Below are 20,817 nucleotides of genomic sequence, written 5' to 3'. Positions count from 1 at the left end.
GGGAGCCCAGCACCCGAGGGGCCAGTACTGCAGTAGCTCTTAGAACTCAGCCCACCCAGGGAGTGCAGCCGGGGGTATCTGAGCTGGAGGACAGAAGCACTGCCGGCATGGGGCCGAGGCTCCTCGGGTGCTCGGACTGTGGAGAAAGGTGGGCTAAGAAAGGCAGGCAGACAGCCCGTTCACCCTGGCTTCCTGTCAACACTCTGGGAATCTAGAAGCATTTGTGAGTGAGGGAGGAGAAGAGTACTCTGGAAGGCAGTTCCAGGGGTGTGTGAAAGCACCTTCACAATCAGGAGTGCATGTTTTATAACATCTCGTTTTGATAACCCAACTAAAAGTGTGACTGACTTATAGTTCATATACAGCCTGTTAGTACAGTTGTTCTAAATTGCTGACACCCTTTGGTCTTCAGCAGTTAGAAACTGAATTTTCTAATGTCTTTCCCATTTGGCAGTCTGCATCAAAATTTGTGTTTATTAATGTTTTTCTGTGTGTCCTGAAATCCATCTGGAAATTGAGTATTTCCATAACTAATCCTCAGATTTGGCAATTCTCATTATTATTGTTCTTTTCTCAATACCAGAAGTGTTTTGTTCCTGTGAAGTTTTTTGGGAGCTACAGGAAATAATTGAATTGTTTTATTCCTTTAAAGGCTTTGTTTAATAAATAACATAATAAATAAAAACATAATATGTTTCAAAGCAAGGAAACAGACAGTGTTGAGCACTGTACCTCAAGATCTATGCTAGACTATTAGGAAGATAAAAAGAAAAGGTAGGCAGTCCTTGTCTCAAAAAAGTACACAGTACAATCAAAGGCATTAGCTAGAATTCATGAAAAGTAAAATGTGATAAAGCCTCTTCTATACAGAGTCACAATATGACAACTTCAGCTGTCTAGCACAGTCCCGAAACAAGCAGAAGAGGGGCCATTTCCAGCAATGTCGAGTGCACAGAACATGGGGCACGCTCACTAAAGGCTGTCAGAAAGCTAGGCCATGGTGGGAGCCTTGCATCCACATGCCGTGGGGTGTGGAGTTAGCAGGACTTCAGTGACATATGAGTACAGAAGTTCCAGCCCAAGCCCTCTCAGGCAGAAAATTGCCAAAGTCAAAGTTAATACCATGAAGAGCATGTGCTTTCTCTGTAGGACAGCATCTCAGCCGCATATGCAGTGCCCATTTATTCATATTTCATGCATAATTCCCATGTGCTTAGTTTTGTTTTTAGGTTCCAACACATGATAAATGAAAATAGCAAGGTGTATGGAGGCAGCAAGAGTTGTGGGTGGGGTCTGTTGACCATCAGAGTGATAAAGGAGATCCAATCAACAAACATGGCACTGGTTAGTCGCTACGAAGAACCGACAAAATTGTCGATCCATAACACAAAACACACGGCAGTGCAGGGAATATTTAGCGTAATTCTTCAGATATTTTGGATTTGTAGTAAATTTATTGCCTTGTGAATAATAAGAACCTGGAATCATTGAGAAACAATGTTATTCATGGGTAAGGTACAAAGACAATAGGCAGTTTAAAATTCATTTTACGTTTTACCAGTCAATAGTTAAAAGAAGTTTTATCAACTCAAATGGTTAAGTGACCTAAAAATATTTACTATTTATTCATTTGGCAATACAGTAAATAAAATTTCTACAGGACTATATAGGAAAGATTATAAGGAAGCATATCATTGAAAAACAAATATTAAATACCTGATAAACTTTCTTCATCGATAGCCTGAAGATTGTTCTCATTGACTTTAAGTTCTTCTAATGTAGATGGCAATTGTGAAGGAACCTGTATCAAATTATTTCCATCCATATTCAAACGCATTAACTTCTTCAGAAGCTTAAAAAGCAAATCTCAAAGTTACTTTTTTATCTAGTCACAGCTGTGCAGTCACATTTCATATAATGGTCGTGACTAAAAGTCTCACAAACCTATCCTCCCTTAGGCTTAGACAGTAATGTCCAGGCCACACAGCAAACCCCTTATTCCCCCTGCCAGGTTGATATTGATCCTGGTAATAGCATTGATTCTCAGGGATTTTCAGCAGACTACATTTGATTATTTTGTAGCTTACTCACCACGTTTATATTGCAGCTTTAGAAAGTGAGAGAAAGCTGCCATAACTACTGGATTGGTCATTCTTGCTAGATCTTAGGTTTCCACCTTTACAGCAATAGACAGAAATTTTATGAAATCATGCAGTAATCTGAAGCTGTCATGGATGCTAACAATTAAGATAGCAATCAATCCTTTAAACATACTTGTAAACCTCAGTTTTTTATCTACTCCAGAAAGGTCATAAAATAACACTAATTACTGTGGAAATTTTTCAAAACCAAGGACTACAGATATCACAAGCCATTCCAATATGGCATCCAGTTGACTGTCTGGAAAAGTGTCTTTTTCACATTTGTAGTTGTGTGTTCATTGGTCAAACCTAGCCTGTACCACCACAAGTGGGGACCTGTAGTTGGGTAGGTTTTAGTAAAGTCCCATGGAATGATTCACTTCTGCAGTGATCATATTCAAATTTCAACAGTTTCGGAATGGGACAGAGAATTCCAAAGCAAGAAAAGGAGGTAATCTCTTACAATATTTTTCTCTTGGACAAATAGGAAAAGGACCCCCTAATGCTAGCCATTTTCTAGAAGAAGGATGGATAGCATGAAGTAGATCTAGGGTGTGAATGTAGAACCCTTTTATCTGCCAGCCTAGACTCCAGATAAGAAACAGGAAATGAGAATAGAAGAGACCAGTGCTTTGTCTGAAGAGTGGGTGGAAGACCCAGAAGACTGCCCAAGGGAGTAACAGTTTCATTTAGTGGAATATAGTGTGCTTTATTTTTGGCTTTTCAAACACACACATTTATGAGTTTTTGTTTACAAACATAAACCCCTTTTCTCTTGGCTCTGAAATTCCTTGAATTCTCTCTTCTTTTCTCCTTTTTGTTGTTTGAGACAGGGTCTTCCTCTGTCACCCAGGCTGGAGTGCAATGGCGCGATCTCGGCTCACTGCAACCTCCGCCTCCCGAATTCAAGCGATTCTCCTGCCTCAGCCTCCCGAGTAGCTGGGACTACAGGTGCATGCCACCACGCTCGGCTAATTTTTTGTATTTTTAGTAGAGACGGGGTTTCACCATGTTGGCCAGGCTGGTCTCAAACTCCTGACCTCATGATCCGCCCATCTTGGCCTCCCAAAGTGCCGGGATTACAGGCATGAGCCACTGTGCCTGGCCTGTTTTTTTTTTTTTTTTAAATATATAATTAGTCCAATCTGTATCTTTCAAAGGTTTACTCTGTGCTGTTCCCTGTTCTCTCTCTTTCCCTCTTCTTTCCCAAGCTATCCCTAATTTTTATATGAGCCTATTTGTTTTTCCAGAACCCCCTTCTGCCAAAGTATCCTCCATCAGGTTTTGTTCATTGCACACACAAAAAAAGGAAGCAGTGTCTTGCTGGCCTGAAAAATGTTAACAGAGGTTCCAGATAGGCTCAATTTGTTTCCAGAAAATACTTCAGATGCTAAAAGACCAGATTTTAGCATGTTTTCAGTTACTTGGGAAGAAACTACTCCATAAATTAAAATCATTACTTTTGTCACTGATGCTATTGTTGGTGTCCTTACAGCAAAGCTAAAAGTATGTAAAATAGTAAACTATATTCAAGGGAAAACTTGAATTCAGTTTAGGGACATCAGAGAGGAAACTTTCTTAGAAGAAGACTACCAATTAGAAGCATTTTCCTTTTCCTCCCTTCCCCATCTCCAACCAATGCAAGTCATAGTGAAGCCATTCGTCCAAATAGACAAATCAGAGCATGTATTTACCTTGAATGCTTTTGGACCTATGCCTGAAGAAGTGATATTATTTTTGCTCAGATCAAGCCTTTCCAAATTTGGTAGTCCATTAAATGCTTCATCTGGGATGGAGGCGATGGAATTGCCTAGGACACACAGCGGTTATGTTTTAGGCATGTGTGCATATACATACATGTACACACATGTATGGGCATGTGTGCATAGATATCAAGAGAGAGCTTTGTCTGGAGGAGAAAGCAATACTCAGAACAAGGACAGAATATATATTATATAACCAAAGCATGTTCAGAAAAGTAACAAGCTGGAAATAGATGGTTTAACATAGTTGACATTTTCTCTCTAAGGATTCATCAAGCTCTAAATATATCATGGTTTAGATGAAGGTGCTTAACACAGCCAGAATGTGGTCTGCTGGAGAGTACTGGTAACATTGTACATTTACAACAAAGGTGTGGAAGGTTACACAGAAACTGATTTTTATTCTTCATATTTTCCCATAGCCATTTTCCTGGACTAGAAACATGCCTCTGTTTTTGTCCATGAATGCTCATGCCAATCACTCACCTCCTCTGAGCCTGTCTCCATCTCTGCATAAGAAGCTTGGGGAGATCATCTCCCAGACTCTCTCAGATCTAATGTTATGCCTCTACGGCTTCAATCTACAAAGGTTCCTGTATGCTTTAATTTTATAGGTTTTTGTTTTAACATTTAGTTAAGTTCAGTAGTCAATTTTTAAACCCAGAAAGTGAGCATACCAGTAGTACATACCATAAAAGCCACGTAGTGACCTTCTTATAAAACCATAACAGTGTAGCTCAGCATGGGTCATTTATCTTTTCCAAGGCTTTAGACTTTCACAAATGGGGTTTTCTTAGGGCAGAGCATACCTGGTGTATAGGCCACAGGAGGAAGGGACTTTCCTGAGCATGAGAGGAGTTCCTTAGGTGATCATATGAAAGTAGGATGAAATCCTTTGTCAGAGAGGCCATGGAAGCTTCTATTATGTTTGACACTGGCAGTGTGCTGTCACAGATGGCCATCTCTGCACAAATGTGTTGACCTTTTCAGCTTCCCTCACCCCAGCATCTCCAGGGCCACCCCTGGCATGGGGGCCTCATTACCCAGACGAATGCTCCTGCTGCTCCCAGCACCCAAAGTGTCCCCACCAGCCAGCCTCTCACACCTGGTCCTGCTGTTGTTCCACTCAGAGCCCTCCCTGGTGGTCCTATGGAAACATGGGCAGAAGGTCTAGATGACCACATTCCCTCTAGAATGTCAAAAACGAAGGGAAAAAACAACTGACAGTACCAAGTGCGGGCAGGCTGCAGAGAGGCAGGAGCTCCCCAGCATGCAGGTGGGAAAGGAACAGCCACTTTAGAGAACTGTGGGGCATTTTCTTATAAACTTAAACATGTATTTACCATATCCGCAGTCCCACTCCTGGGCATTGCCCTAGAGAAATGAACACTTAGGTCCACACAAACATCTGTACGTGGATATTTATAGCAACTTTATACATAATCACCCTAAACTGGAAACAACTCAGATGACGTTTAACTGATAGGAAACCCTGCCCCATCCACATGATGGAACACTACTTGGCAGAAGAGAGGAATGAACTACTGATACACAAAACAAAATGGGTGGCTTTCAAAAACATTAGAAGCCAGACTGAAAGGGCTATGTATTGTATGATTCCATTTATGTGACACTCTGGAAAAGGCAAAACTGTAGAGACAGAAAACAGATCAGTGTTCTGTGGTGGCCAGTGACTGGTGGAGGGGGAAACAAGGAATTTTGGGGAGTGATAGAATGTCCTATATCTTAATTTTGGTGGTGGTTACATGACTATGTGCATTTGTCAAAACTCAGAACTATATACTAAAAATAAGTTTTACTACATATAAATTATACCTCATTAAAGCTGATTTTTAAGAAACATCAGTGGAAATCATCATTTGATTTGGAGGAGTTTGCTTTATACCTAAGTGCTATTCTGCAGTAAACAGCTATCTCTTCTGCAAAGTTTATATATTTGAAGATTATGAAATTAGTCTATTCAGGATCAATTTTTAGAATGAAATTAAAATACAGTCTTCACAGAGCAATGAGAATCGTTCACTTTTTTTTTTTTTTTTTTAAGAGACAGGATCTCGCTCTGTTGCCTAGACTAGTCTGAAACTACTGGGCTGAAGCCATTCCCCCACCTCAGCCTACTGAGTAGCTGGGACTACAAGTGTATACAACTGCATGTGGCTAAGAGTCATTTACTCTTTTTTTTTTTTTTTTTTTGAGATGGAGTCTCGCTCAAGTGCCCAGGCTAGAGAACAGTGGCTCAATCTCAGCTCACTGCAACCTCCGCCTCCTGGATTCAAACGATTCTCCTGCCTCGGCCTTCTGAGTAGCTGGGATTACAGGCATGCCCCACCACGCCCGGCTAATTTTTGTATTTTTGGTAGAGATGGGGTTTCACCATATTGTCCAGGCTGGTCTCGAACCCCTGACCTCAGGTGATCTGGCCACCTCAGCCTTTCAAAGTGCTGAGATTATAGGCGTGAGCCACCGTGCCCAGCTGCTAAGAGTCATTTACTTTTAAAGCACAAAATAAAGCAGAAGTCATCATCTCTTACCAGTGAGCTCCAGACTTGTTATCTGTGGTGCTGTCAGCGGTGGTATCTGGGTAAGCATGGCGTTGATGCAGCTGATGGTCCTGTAGGACAGAGAGCACCCGCTTGGCAGGCGCAGTGTGCCTCTGGGAGGAGCAGGAAGCGGGGATCGAGAGGGCATTCGGAACATATCTCCTCTTACCGGGTCCTCCTCATCCTCCTCATCCTCCTCACCCTCCTCACCCTCCTCCTCCTCATCCTCCTCATCCTCCTCCTCCTCCCTTCCTTGGCGTTGTTGCTGGTGTGCCAGCCTTCTCTCCTTTCCAGGCCTCTGCTTTCTGTCTCCTCCTCTGCTGTCCCCCTCACTGTAAAGTTGCCCCTGATTTCTAGATTCAGGGGTCTCTCTCTTTTGCTCTGTATCTTCTTCTTTCACTTCTTCATCCTCCTCAGATTGAAGTGCTTCTTTTCTTACTATTTGGTCCATTCCCACCTGAGGAGGTGGCAGTTGCTTATGAAGTAAATTGGTAGGTTCTCTTTGTTCTGAAGAATCACCAGAAAATTCATTTCTATCATTTAATGCTATACCACTGAGTAGAGAATAGGAGACTAATGACCACGCAAGGATGAGGTAGCAGAGATAAGTTGATGATATTAATAAAAGAAAAAACCATAATGAAAATGAGGTTAGTAAATATTATTCCCTCCAAGTATTTGAGTGCAATTTAAAGATGAAATGCACCTTGAAATTCTTGCTTAAAAAGTTTTAATAGTCACTTTATTTCTATTTTGTAATATCTGTTACATTTTATTCACCTGTGGGCCTTAATACTAATTTTTATATTAAATAACTTAATGCTTATTTTTGCTAACATATCATGATACCTGGTGACTAAGGAGGGAATAATATTGCCACATGAGGCAAAATGGTAAGCAATCCTGTTGTGAGATTGTGTTATAATCAGATGTGATACCTTTATAATAGATACTGTTCTGTTCACTGGGGCTATTGCTAATGTGAGAATTTGCAGACTGTTTACCAGACATTAGAAAAGTGAAACAGGTGTATATTTTACTTGCTTATAGCAGTGAAACCAACTTTTGCTTATAGATTTGTCATTATTTTTGTCCGTGGCATCATAACATCATCCTCTGAAATTCAGAATTATAGAGAGAGAGTTTTCCTCCTTCTCTGTCCCAGACTCTATACTTAAATCATCTTTACTACCTGAGACTTACAAATGACATTCTGGACTTAAGTGATGTTGCTTTAACTTAGACATATGCCCAGGAGTGCTGTTTATCCTTCCATGATGGTGGGAGTAGAATAGATGATAGTAGACAGTTAATCTACATTTATATTTAGCTGTTAAATCTTTGGCAGAAAGTGGGGAAGACATGACAAAGACTAGATTCAAATTCACTCTCTGGGTAAACAGTTCTAGGAAGAACTGATTTCACAGTGCATACTTTTTTTTTTTCCCCCCGAGACGGAGTCTTGCTCTGTCGCCCAGGCTGGAATGCAGTGGCATGATCTCGGCTCACTGCACCCTCCGCCTCCCGGGTTCAAGCGATTCTCCTGCCTCAGCCTCCCAAGTAGCTGGGATTACAGGCACCCCACCACCATGCCAGGCTAATTTTTGTATTTTTAGTAGAGATGGGGTTTCACCATGTTGACCAGGCTGGTCTCGAACACCTGACCTTGTGATCCTCCCGCCTCAGCCTCCCAAAGTGCTGGGATTACAGGTGTGAGCTACCGTGCCCAGCCAGAGTGCATACATTTTCTTCCATCAAGATTTAAAAATTTACTTAATCATCTGCCTACTTTTATTTAACACTATATATAAACTACTCCCAAAAAGAACTCAGGAAATATAATTATTTGGAGAAATTACTTGAGATATCAATTCAGTATGTATTATAAAGTCTGTGAATTATTTTTTCACATCTCTAGCAAAACATGCAGAAGAATAGGAAAAAGTTAGTAAAAGGAAACTAAAGCTATCATATTGAAACATTTAAAATCCTTCCTGTATATCCAAGTTTATTTTTCCAAAATAACTACATTTCAAGAATACTCCAAGTCTTCTGAAAAAATTTCTGAGAATTTGTGACTCTTACTTTGTAAAACTTGTATTTATTTCACTCCAAGGAATCCATTTCACTGAACACTTTTTTCCTAACTCTTTTTAAATATTAGTGAAATATTTGGTAGTATAACACAAAACACAATTTCTAAATAGTCAAAAGTTTTTCCTGGCAAGGAGACTTTTGTAGACACCTACCCTGTGATCATCTGTGTGCATGGGAGCAATCTACCTTGGTTATAGACAAGAGAAGATGTCCCTATCCCTTCCCAGCCAATTATTTAACAAGTATTTATTTGCTTATTTTCGTAAGGTGTTGGTTAGGCTTTTCTCAGAGGAGACTGGGCCTCCCTCCCAAGGGTCCTTCATTCAGTCAGGTATGAGCCTCATTGGAGAAGGGGTCCATGAGCAGCCAACAAAACCTGTGCTGTGATCTCCTGCACACAGAAGTGCCACATGAGAAAATCATGCTTCAGGCTACACTTTTTCTGCATTTTCCTGGGATTATCCAATCAGTGATGTGGGTTCCTGTGCTGCCTTTGAGTGGTTGGGTATAGCCAGAGGGTTGGGGCTTTGTTCTCTTTAGATGCAAATCACTCTTCCTTTGTTTACCCTGGCTTCAAGGTGATAAAGGCACGTTGAGTTGGATTAAGTGGGATAATGCACATATAGACCAAAGCAGAGCCCTTAACGCAATAAGAATTCAGGATCTGTTGTAGAAATTCTGTTACCATATCTCTAAAGCTGAGAGTCAAATGTGGAATGTAATCTCATCCAAGTTTACTGAATCTGATAGAGCTAGAACTATAAAGCCACAGTCTATTATTTATATCCCCTACCATACATTTTCCCAGATATTTTCTATGTTAATCAGCATTTTGCCAATATTTTAAGTGCTCAGATCTGACTAATGTATCATAATTTTAATCTAAAATTAGTAACGAAAACAAATGGAAGTTAAAGATTAATCACACACTGATATTTTGCTTAGCTAAATCTCTGTACCAGTAGCAGAGCAGACCGGGCAGCATTCCCCTTCAGGTATAACTGTTTGGGGGCACCTCTGGGGATGGCACATGGTTTCATCACAAAGCACTCTTCCATCTGAGCAGAGGCAGGTAGTGCAGGGCTCAGGCGACCACACAGCTTTGTTGTACATGGTTATGCCCTTTACCAAACAGTGTCCCTTCTTTCCTAGAAGAAAACAAAAGCACAAATTTAAATTTCTTATGTGATTATCAGCGACTGTGAATGGAAGTAAACACAATGTGAAGTCAAACTGCTCTAACCACACAAGAATAGAATTCTATGTGCATTCATGTATAGGGTAAAGATGTCGTATAGACATAAGAAATGCTGAAATGCTTTTCACAGGCTCTCCTCTCAGCCCTTTCACGTAGGCTCTAAGAGTGAACTCCTCATGGTAACTTGGGGCTGAACTGCGCTTCCATTTTGTATCCATCAGGATAGATTAAATTATACAACATCAACAAACAATCCCCAAATCTCAGTTATTTTTCATTTATACTTTGTGTCTAATGTGGGGACACAGGGGCTCAGCTCATCATATTCACTCAGGATTCATCTATAAGCAGGCTGTCCTGATCACTGCAGTAGTGGAAATGTGAGGTTACAAATCACACATGAGCTCTTGAAGTGTCTAATTATACTGACCAAAGCAAATCGTATGGCCACACCAGACTTCCCAAGCCGCCAGCCAATCCAGTTCCCTCATGTGACCAGAGAGCTGAGCTAGCACTAATGATGAGCTCACAGCCCACCCTTGATATGCACATGGGAATAGGTGAAACCAGACAGCATGCTTCCGTGGTGCTTCTCAATGAGACACTGAGCTATGTCTTTTATGGTTTATTATGCTATTGAAATATGATTCACATACTATAATATTCACCCTTTTAAAGTGTATAATACTGTCTGGGCACGGTGGCTCATGCCTGTAATCCCAGCACTTTGGGAGTCTGAGGTAACTTGAGACCAAGAGTTTGAGACCAGCCTGGGCAACATGGTGAAACCCCATCTCCTCTAAAAATACAAAAATTAGCCAAGTATGGTGGCACATGCCTGAAGTCCCAGCTACTCAGAAAGCTGAGGCATAAGAATCGCTTGAACCCAGGAGGTGGAGGTTGCAGTGAGCCAAGATCGTTCCACTGTACTCCAGCCTGGATGACAGAGCAAGACTGTCTCTAAATAAATAAATAAACAAATAAAGTGCATGATGCAGTGCATATATTCATTTCCCTACATACAAGATTGTAGATATGTGGATAAGTGTATCAGCTAAGCAGGCCATTAGAAAGCTGAGGAGAATATTAGAGGGGATGTTTTTCTTCCAACCCTGGTGTCATTCCAGATAACTTTCCTCCATCTGAGCCACTGTCCCCAAGTTCCACCCCCAAATGAGCCTCTCACATTAGTCCCCTCCTTTCCCCGACCACTAAGTCAGCCCAATTCAGGCCCTACCCATCTCTCATTCGGATACTTGCAATAGGCTAATCCCACCTACCCAATTCCTCCTCTGAACAAAAATACACATATGAGTTTCTTCCAGGTTATCAAAAGCACTACACTCTATCAAAATTTCCATGGCCTTTTTTTGCAGAAATGGAAAAGCTGATCCTTAAATTCAAATGGAAAAGTTGATCCCACATAACCAAAGCAATCTTGAGAAAAAAGAACAAAGTTGGAGATCTCACACTTTCAGATTTCAAAAAGCTCACTATAAAGATATGATAATCAGCTTTTGTCAGTGTGATACTAGTATAAGCATAGACGTATAGGCCAATGGAACACTGAAAGTCAGACATACATTTATGAACAATTGATTTTCAAGAATTCAAGAAGGGTGTCAAGACCATTCAGTGGAGGAAAGAACAATCTTCAACAACTAGTGCTGGGACAACACCAGCAAGAGAATGAAGCTGAATCCCTACCTTTCACCAAATACAAACATTAGCTCAAAATGGATCAAAGACCTAATATATCTTATATTTAGACCTTTGCTGTAAATATAAGAGCTAAGACTACAACACTCTTAGAAAAATCCATAGGGGAAAATCTTTATGACCTCATATTTGGCAGTGGATTCTTAGATGTGACACCTAAAGAAAAAGATAAATTAGACTTTATCAAAATTAAAAATTTGTTGCATCAAAGGACATTGTTAAGAAAGTGAAAGGATGGTGTACACAATGGGAGAAAATATGTGAAATCATATATCTGATAAGGTCCTGATATCCAGAATATTCATAAAGAACTCTTACAACTCAACTACAGAAAGGCAATGCAATAAAAAAATGGGCAAAACTTGCCCAATACAGTGGCTCTCGATGTAATTCCAGCACTTTGGGAGGCCAAGGAGGGAAGATTTCTTGAGGCCAGGAATTTGAGAACGGCTTGGACAACATAATGGGATGCTGTCTCTACAAAAAAAGTTAAAAAGTTAGCCAGGTGTGGTGGTGCATTCTTGTAGTCCCAGCTACTTGGGAGGCTGAGGCAGAGGATCACTGAAGCCCAGGAGTTCAAGACTGCAGTGAGCTATGATTGTACCACCGTATTCCAGCCTGGACAGCAGAGCAAGACCACATCTCTTAAAAAAAGAAAGAAATAGGCATAGGGGTTGAATAGATATTTCTCCAAGGAAGATATGCAGATAGACAACATGCACATAAAAAGATGCTTAACATCATTAGTTGTTAGGGAAATGCAAATCAAAAGCACAATGAGATACCACTTCATACAAGAACAGCTATAATTAAAAATAAATAACAATTGTTGGCAGGAATGTAGAGAAACTGGAGTCCTCTTCCATTGCTGGTGGGCATATAACAGCATAGCCACTTTGGAAAACATTTGGCAGTTCATCAATAAATTAAATATAGAATTACCAAATGGCCCAACAGTTCCCCTCCTAAGTATATACCCAAAAGAATTGAAAATAGGTGTTGAAAGAAAACTTATATTAATGTTCATAGCTGTGTTATTCATGATAGCCAAAAGGTGGAAACAGCCCAGATGTTCATCAACTGGTAGACAATATGGATAAACAAATATGGTATAGCCATACAATGGAATATTATTCAGCCATAAAAAGGAATGAAGTTCTGATACAGGCTAATAATAGATGAACTTTAAAAACATTATACTAAGTAAAGAAGTCAGATACACAAGGCCACATATTATGTGATTCCATTTACATGAAATTTCCAGAATAGGCAAATTCATAGAGACAGAACAGATTAGTGGTTGCCAAGGGCTGGGAGTGGGGAGAAATGGGGAGTTTAGGTACAGAGTTTCCTTTTGGTGGGACGAAAATGTGCAGAAACAAGATAGTGGTGATGGTTGCACAATACTGTGAATGTACTAAATGCTATTGAATTGTACACTTTAAAATGGATGAAATGGTAAATTTTGTGTTATGTGTGGTGATACAATCAAAAAGTACTGTAAGATCACTGGAAAATATTTTCGGACAATTTGGAAATACTTAGTATATATCTTCTGTACTTTTATGCATACCACCCTTTAGTACATATAAAAACTTTTTTTTAAACAAGTTTGAGATCACATTATGAATACTTCTTTTTCGGCCTTTTCGTTTTCCATTATTATAGCTTAGCCATCTTTCCACATAACTAAAAAAATTGACCTCATCTTTCTTTAGCAGTTATGAGTACATTATTATTACAGTGTTTTTAAGTTGATTTCTCTTCCTTTGTTTTCCCAATCATGTTGTAAGTGTGGCCTAAATTGCCTATTTTCAGGATAATTGTATATTATTTCTGTTAAATACATGGAAATAATTAATGAAGAAGCATTTAGCTGTATTGAGACAATATATGAAATACTGGCCACAGAACATTATATGGTGATATTTTCTGTTATTCTTTTGAAAGTTATTTAATGGTAACATGTCTATAATATACTTTTTCCTTCCAAATTTGGAAAAATGTAAACCATTTAATACTAGTTTTTAAAAATGCCTAATTGAAATCTTTAGCAGAATTTTTAGTCTTTTAAATCTTTAAAAAGTCAGTGGTTTAACCTATATAAAATGAATTCAGTGGCTTTAATTCTATTTGTGGTTGAAAATTTTTGGTTGAAAATATGTAATAGCCATATGTTCACAGAATCATCTGAATAATTTATTTGTGTATTCTAGATGATCTATTGTTATAAATGGAAAGGTAGTTTATAAATGTTTATGTATATTATCTATGGTAGGATTACAACTATTTAAAATATATGCATAGTAAACATACTGGAAAGAAACCAAAATGATAACTATGATTTTGTAAATATAGTGGTAGGATAAGTAATTTTTGTCTAATAATTATAAATGTGTTCCTTAAGTTGTTTTTGGTTTTTTGGGGGTTGTTTTGTTTTGTTTTGTTTTTAATCTCGAGACGGAGTCTTGCTCTGTCGCCCAGGCTGGAGTGCAGTGGTGTGATCTCTGCTCACTGCAACCTCCACCTCCCAGGTTCAAGTGATTCTCCTGCCCCAGCCTCCCGAGTAGCTGGGATTACAGGTACATGCCACCACACCCGGCCAATTTTTTGTATTTTTAGTAGAGACGGGGTTTCAACATGTTGGCCAGGCTGGTCTTAAACTCCTGACCTCGTGATCTGCCCACCTCGGCCTCCCAAAGTGCTGGGATTACAGGTGTGAGACACCGCGCCTGGCCCTATTTTTTAAATTATTTTAAAATGTATGTTTGTAGATTAAACCAAAAAGTAATATAATAACCTGGATTTTTCTTTAGAAAATTATCTTCATGGAGATGTTCTCCCTCTCTCCCTCTCACCTTCTCTTTCCCCATACCATCTCTCACCCTCCTCCCTCTTTCTGTCTCTCTCTCATAGTGTTCTCTTACCTGGTAACACATTATAACTTGATTCTACTCCAGGAAAACTTGAAAAGGATTCAAACTTTTCCTCCATGCTATAATCAAAGTTAACAATAGGAAGTCTTGCTACTGGTGTAAAAACTGTTGTTTGCGGAATTCCAAGCTGTCTGTTTGATCTGTGCTTGTGTGAGGTTGAACTTTTCCTCAACCTTCTGTGGTAGATCTTCCTCCTTTGCTTCCTAGGAATTTCTTCATTTTTTCCAAAGTCAGTTTGAAAAATAAGCAGAAAAAAACAAAACAAAACTGCAATCTTCATGTTTGATTTTTTTCCACCAGCCAATTTCTAGAATGAAACAATATTTCAAAGTTAGTGGTGACTAAATTTTTACCTCTGAAAATTGGCTTATATATTTGCTTGTATGCCTCAGTAGGCAAGTCTTTGAGAAATTACACTTATGATATATGGGCTATATGCTATAGTATTATTGCCAAATCATAATTTGGAATTCTTCTATCCGAATCAAAAAACTTTTTTTTTTTTTTTTAAATAGAGATGGGGTCTTGCTCCATCGCCCAGGCTGGAGTGCAGTGGTTCAGTCATGACTCACTGCAGCCTTGAACTCCTGGGCTCAAGCAGTCCTCCTGCATTGGCCTCCCAAAGTGCTGGGATTACAGCATGAGTCACCATGCCTGGCCAGAACTTTTTTGTATCTTACCTTTATCTTTAGACCAGGAATTAGAAACCTTTTTCTATAAAGGGCCAGATAGTAAATATTTGAGGCATCATAGGCTACACCTTCTCTGTCATAACTATTCAGCTCTGTCATTGTAGCATGAAAGCAGCCATAGACAATATGTTGGGGACCAGCCTCAACACCACCCATAGGGTACCCAAAGCCCGGTGGCAACAAAGGAAGAGAAGAGACAGGTTAAGAGTTCATAAAGATGGGAGCCAGGGGGCCAGTTGCACAATGGAGGCTGCAAAAGGCCCAGAGTTCTGGTCTCCACACGATTTATTGAGTACAATCACTTAGATCTAAGAAGCAGATGTTTAGGGCGAAACAGTGAAAGGGAGGCAGTATGTCATAGGCGTAATCTATAGCAATAGCGGTTTAAATGAATCTCCTTTGTGCTTCAACAGCATATCTTTAACTTATTGGAGAGTAGCTAGTAGGAGCGGGCTTAACTAGGAGCCTGTACGTCTGTCCACATTTCAGTGTTTCAGAGGAGTGTCTTTCTCCTTGAGCACGGTGTTTATAGATAAGAGAGCAGGTTGCACTCAGAGCATGGGAACATAATGGCGATAAGAAGGCTTTCCTCCTCAGAGACCTCTTGTGGCTTTCCACAACTTATTGTCCCATATTTTTATGGCCAGTTTATGCAGGCACTCCATAAGCCTTTTCCCCAACAACAATTTGTAAACAAATGAGCATGGATGTGTTCCAGGGAAACTCATTACCAGTAAAGGTGGTGGATCAGACATGGCCCCCTCTCTGGGCCCTACTGTTCTGCAGGTTTTCAAAGATTACTTGGGAGATTTCTCTCCACCTGTTTGCTAAGACGTTCTGTGACTGATGTAATCCACAACCCATTTTCCCAGCTGTTTTCTGTTTTGTGCTTTTATTCTCTAGCTTTATAATTGTCTGGGGGGAAGGGCGTGATGGTGCCATATAAAAATAACAGTCAATAGCATCAGTTATAAGGAGGTAAGAGTCAGGAAGAGTAACTCTTTAATTAGCTGGTCTCAGGGTTAGTATAGGGCCTTGCACATGGTAAAGCTGAAAAACATTTAAGAAATGAATATTTAGGCACTCTTGGTACAGTAGTAGCATTATGGTCAGACAGACTGGCACAATCCCTGTGAAGTCTGGTGGCCAGGGACAAGAGAAACCTCCATCAAGGTGTTGCAGCAGCTGTCATCAAAGGATTCACTCAGCGAATCTCTCTTGGCCTAAAGTTAGTCCTACAAAGGAAGGTTGGCAGTTTTGACTGCCTCTCAGAATTCTACAGCTGAGAAACACACACATACTCACATACACACACCTATACCCCTTGCAGCTTTCCTCCTGCTCTTGCCTCAGGTCCACTCACTGTCAGTGTTTCCTGAGATGAAAAGCCTTCCTTACACAGCCAGTATGGAGGAGAAACTAAAACCCCAGGGATCATAAGAACCCAGATCACAACAGATTTGCTGCTGTTATCTTTTTAATGGGAATTTAAGGTATTTGGTGATTCTAGAAGGTTAAAGTAACTAACTTGCTCAGTGATGAAATTTATTTCAATTCTCACAGGCATACCTTGGTCTCCTTTGCCAACCAGAACAAATCTATGATAGGAAGGAATGGTAAAACATTCAAGGTGATGTTACATACAGAGATGAATACCCTAAACTGCAAAGGAGAGGCATTGAAGGATTAAGGGATAAGAAGTGGCCATAGACTGCTAACCCAGTCATCTTGTTGGAACCTCAGAAAATACCTGAGAGGCCAGGCACTGTGGCTCATGCCTGTAATCCCAGCCCTATAGGAGGCCGAAACCAAGGTGGGAGGATTGCTTGAGGCCAGGAGTTTAAGACCAGAGTAAGGAACATAGCAAGACCTTGTCTCAACTAAAACATAAAAAATTAGCTGGGCATGGTGGTGCATACCTGTAGTCCTAGCTACTCAGGAGGCTGAGGCAGGAGGCTCACTTGAGCCCAGAAGTTCAAGGTTGCAGTGAGCAATGATTGCAGCACTGTACTCCAGCCTGGGTAACAGAGCGAGACTCTGTCTCAAAAAAAAAAAAAAAGAAAAGAAAAAACCTGAAAGACCCTGCAAGCATTTGACTCAATCTTTCTGTCTGACCATTTGACCAAAGAAAGTACAGTCATGTACCACATAATGACTTTTTTGTCAGTGACAAATTGCATATACCATGATGGTCCCATAAAATTATAATGGAGCTGAAAATCTCTTATTGCCTAGAGACGTCACAGCATCATAGCATAACGCATTACTCATAATGTTTGTGGTGATGCTGGTATAAACAAACCTACTGCACTTCCAGTCATATAAAAATACAGCACAGGCTGGGCGCGGTGGCTCAAGCCTATAATCCCAGCACTTTGGGAGGCCAAGGTGGGTGGATCACCTGAGGTCAGGAGTTCGAGACCAGCCTGCCCAACATGGTGAAACCCCATCTCTACTAAAAATATAAAATTAGCTGGGTGTGGTGGTGCACGCCTGTAATCCCAGCAACTCGGGAGGCTGAGACAGAAGAATTGCTTAAACCCGGGAGGCGGAGGTTGCACTGAGTAGCTAGGACTACAGGTATGCACCACCATGCCCAGAGTGCAGAGAGACTCTATCTCCAAAAAAAAAAAAAAAAAAAAAGCACATACAATTATGTACAGTACAGTACATAATACTTTCATATACAACTATATTACTGGTTTATGTATTTACTATACTATACTTTTTATCATTGTTTTAGAGTACATGCCTTCTATCTATTTAAAAAAACGTTAACTGCGCAACAGCCTGAGGTGGTTCCTTCAGGAGGTATTTCAGAAGAAGGCATTCTTATCATGAGTGTTATTACCCATGAAGACCTTCCAGTGGGACAAGATATGGAGGTGGAAGACAGTGATATTGATGATCCAGACCCAATGAAGGCCTAGGCTAATGCGTGTTTGTCTCAGTTTTTAACAAAAATGTTTGAAAAGTTAAAAAATAAAAATAGAAAAAAGCTTATAAAATTACTCTATAAAGAAAATATTTTTGTACAACTGTACAATGTATTTGTGTTTTAAGCCAAGTGTTATTAAGAAGGAATTTTTTTAAATTCTTGAAACAAATGAAGATGAAAACACAGCACACCAAAACCTATGGGATACAGCAAAAGCAGTACTAAGAGGGAAGTTTACAGCAATAAACACCTACATCAACAAGTAGAAAAACTTCATATAAACAACCTAATAATACATCGTAAAGAACTAGAAAAGCAACAGCAAACCAAACCCAAAATTAGTGGAAAAAAAGAAATAATAAAGATCAGAATAGAAACCAAAAAAACTATAGAAAAGAGGAATGAAATGAAAAGTTTTCTGAAATGATTAAAAAAATCAAGAAGCCTTTAGACAAAGAAAAAAAAGAGGAATGCTATTACAAAAGAGTCTAAGTTTTTTAAAAAATAAAAAGTATATAAAGTTAAATTACAGTAAGCTAAGGCTAATTCATTATTGAAGAAATAAAAAAACTTTTTTATAAATTTAGTAGACTCTTAGTGTACAGTGTTTATAAAATCTACAGTAGTGTATAGTAATGTCCTAGGCCTTCACACTCACTCACTGACTCACCGGAGTGACTTCCAGTCTTCCAAGCTCCATTCATGGTAAGTACCCTAGATAGTGTACCATTTTTTTAATTCTTTTAGACCATATTCTTACCATACCTTTCCTATATTTAGATATGTTTATTATTTATTTATTTAGAGACAGGGTCTGGCTCTGCCACCCAGGCTGGAGTACAGTGGCACCATCTCAGCTCACTGCAACCTCCGCTTCCTGGGCTCGAGCCAATCTCACACCTCAGCCTCCCGAGTAGCTGGGACTACAGACCCGTGCCACCATGCCCAGCTGATTTTTATATTTTTTTTGTAGAGACAGGATTTCACTATGTTGCCCAGGCAGGTCTCAAACTCCTGAGCTCAAGTGATTCACCCACCTCAGCCTCACAAAGTGCTAGGATTACAGGCATGAGCCCCCACACCTGGCTTTAGATATGTTTAGATACACAAATACCATTCTGTTCCAGTTGCCTACAGTTTTCAGTACAGTCATGGGCTGTACAGGTTTGTAGCCTAGGAGCAATACGCTCTACCATATAGCCTAGGTGTATAGTAGGTTGTCCCATCTAGGTTCGTGTAAGTACACTTTATGATGTATGACAACAAAATCATCTAACATCACATTTCTCAGAATGTATCCTTGTCGCTAAGTGACATATGACTGTAATTTGTTGATATCCAGATTCTTAGAAGTCTGCTTCACAACCTAAGACAAGCTGTGGGAAATTCCAAGGGTATCTAAACTGAAAACCATGAGCATGAGCTCAGGGTAATGCATGCCTTCCTCAAGCCACAGTGTCTACCACCCAAATGTTTAGGAAATGCAGGGTGATCAGTGCTAAGTCTTGGCAAATATTGTGATTGTTTCTTAGTAGAAACCTACAATGGTAGTAGCAAACATATGGCTGCCATCCTGGGTCCTTGGCCTAAGAACAGATGTCACTAACTGACCTATTTTTTACATTCTGCATACAGTATATCACCTGAAGGCCAAGAAAATGAGCATGGTTTTGTGGAGATCACCTTCCCTGTATTGCCATAACAACATTCCTACTAGTTTGACAACTAGTAACCAGAGTGGCTCCATGAAGTAGAATGATACTCTAGGAAGCGACCATGATGTAACTTCAGACTTTTGGAGAGTCTGTGAAGTTACATCATGGTCGCTTCCTAGAGAATCATTCAGCCATTACACCAGTATTATGACAAAACTTATCAAATCTGACTCCCAGCCAACATGGAGTAATAGGGACTACGTATACCTTCCCACCTGAAACAACTTAAAAATAGAACAACATATATCTGAAGCATTTTCCAAACATTAAACAAAGAGCAGTCCAGGCCAGTGATTCCTGAAAGGGGATGCAAATCAAATGCCCGGAGAGACCTGTGATTGACCTGCTTACTCCCTCAAGGGAGTTGCAGTGAGGGGAACACAGGCAGAGTCCAGCAGTCTCCATAAGTTGAAAAGATACAGCTGGAAATCTGAGGACACCAAAGAGACTAGTGTTCCTAGGGCAGAGTACAGAGAGGTGAGAGCTAGCCCAGAGGAACCCTTCCAGAGATGTGAAGTCTTCCACTGAGTACTGGATAGCACATGTATGTAAGTAAACTATTAATACTTGAGACTGGGAAAAGAACTAACCTAAAGGACAAAGGGGAAAACAAAACAAAACAAAACAAAAAAAAAACAGGTCTCTGGAGCTTAAAAAAGACCAGGAAGAGTTTGTGTTCCACCAGTCAGAGTGGAAAACCTTACAATTCACAGGGCATCTGGTAGAGTACTCAGAAGAGCATTAGCTCAGCAGAGGAAAATAATTAGCCCTAGGCTAAAGGCTGCTGTGATCCCATTTAATAAAGCTTAAAAGCAAGCCTTTCTGAAAGAATTAAACTGCGTACAATAACTTGACAGTGTCTCAGATAACCCAACAAATGTTTTAGGATCCAATGTAAATTTACCAGGTACACAAAGAAACAGGAAAAGTTGACCCATAATGGGAAAAATCAGTTTATTGAAACCAATTCAGAAATGACAGTGCTGATATACTAATAAAGTAGGTGTTTAAAAATCATTATACCTATATTCTATATGTTCAAGAAGTGAGAAGAAGG

At 39.9% G+C, this 20,817-nt stretch overlaps 2 protein-coding genes across 6 annotated transcripts in view; one reads left to right on the top strand and one right to left on the bottom strand.

Annotated features, from left to right (window-relative positions):
- The window catches only part of CENPP (centromere protein P), a 289,427-nt gene that overhangs the window by 182,934 nt on the left and 85,676 nt on the right, over positions 1-20,817 (top strand). The gene's annotated exons all lie outside the window — the stretch shown is intronic.
- ECM2 (extracellular matrix protein 2) overlaps positions 1-20,817 on the bottom strand; it is a 42,686-nt gene that overhangs the window by 14,160 nt on the left and 7,709 nt on the right. For 3 of the 5 annotated variants that reach the window (XM_009456894.5, XM_054658898.2, XM_003312166.6), the window contains 5 exons: positions 14,407-14,722; positions 9,522-9,710; positions 6,457-7,038; positions 3,836-3,951; positions 1,717-1,852 (listed from right to left, as the gene is read on the bottom strand). In XM_009456894.5, coding sequence (XP_009455169.1) covers positions 1,717-1,852; positions 3,836-3,951; positions 6,457-7,038; positions 9,522-9,710; positions 14,407-14,695 — 1,312 coding nt within the window. In that variant the 5' untranslated portion in view covers positions 14,696-14,722. The remainder of the gene's footprint in view (positions 1-1,716; positions 1,853-3,835; positions 3,952-6,456; positions 7,039-9,521; positions 9,711-14,406; positions 14,723-20,817) is intronic. The other 2 variants (XM_003312167.6, XM_001148362.7) reach the window with 1 other exon arrangement.

This window comes from Pan troglodytes, chromosome 11, assembly GCF_028858775.2.
Source record: "Pan troglodytes isolate AG18354 chromosome 11, NHGRI_mPanTro3-v2.0_pri, whole genome shotgun sequence".
NCBI classification, from domain to species: Eukaryota; Metazoa; Chordata; class Mammalia; order Primates; family Hominidae; genus Pan; species Pan troglodytes.
Note: the sequence above shows the minus strand (reverse complement) of the source record. Positions and strands in the feature narration are given on the sequence as shown.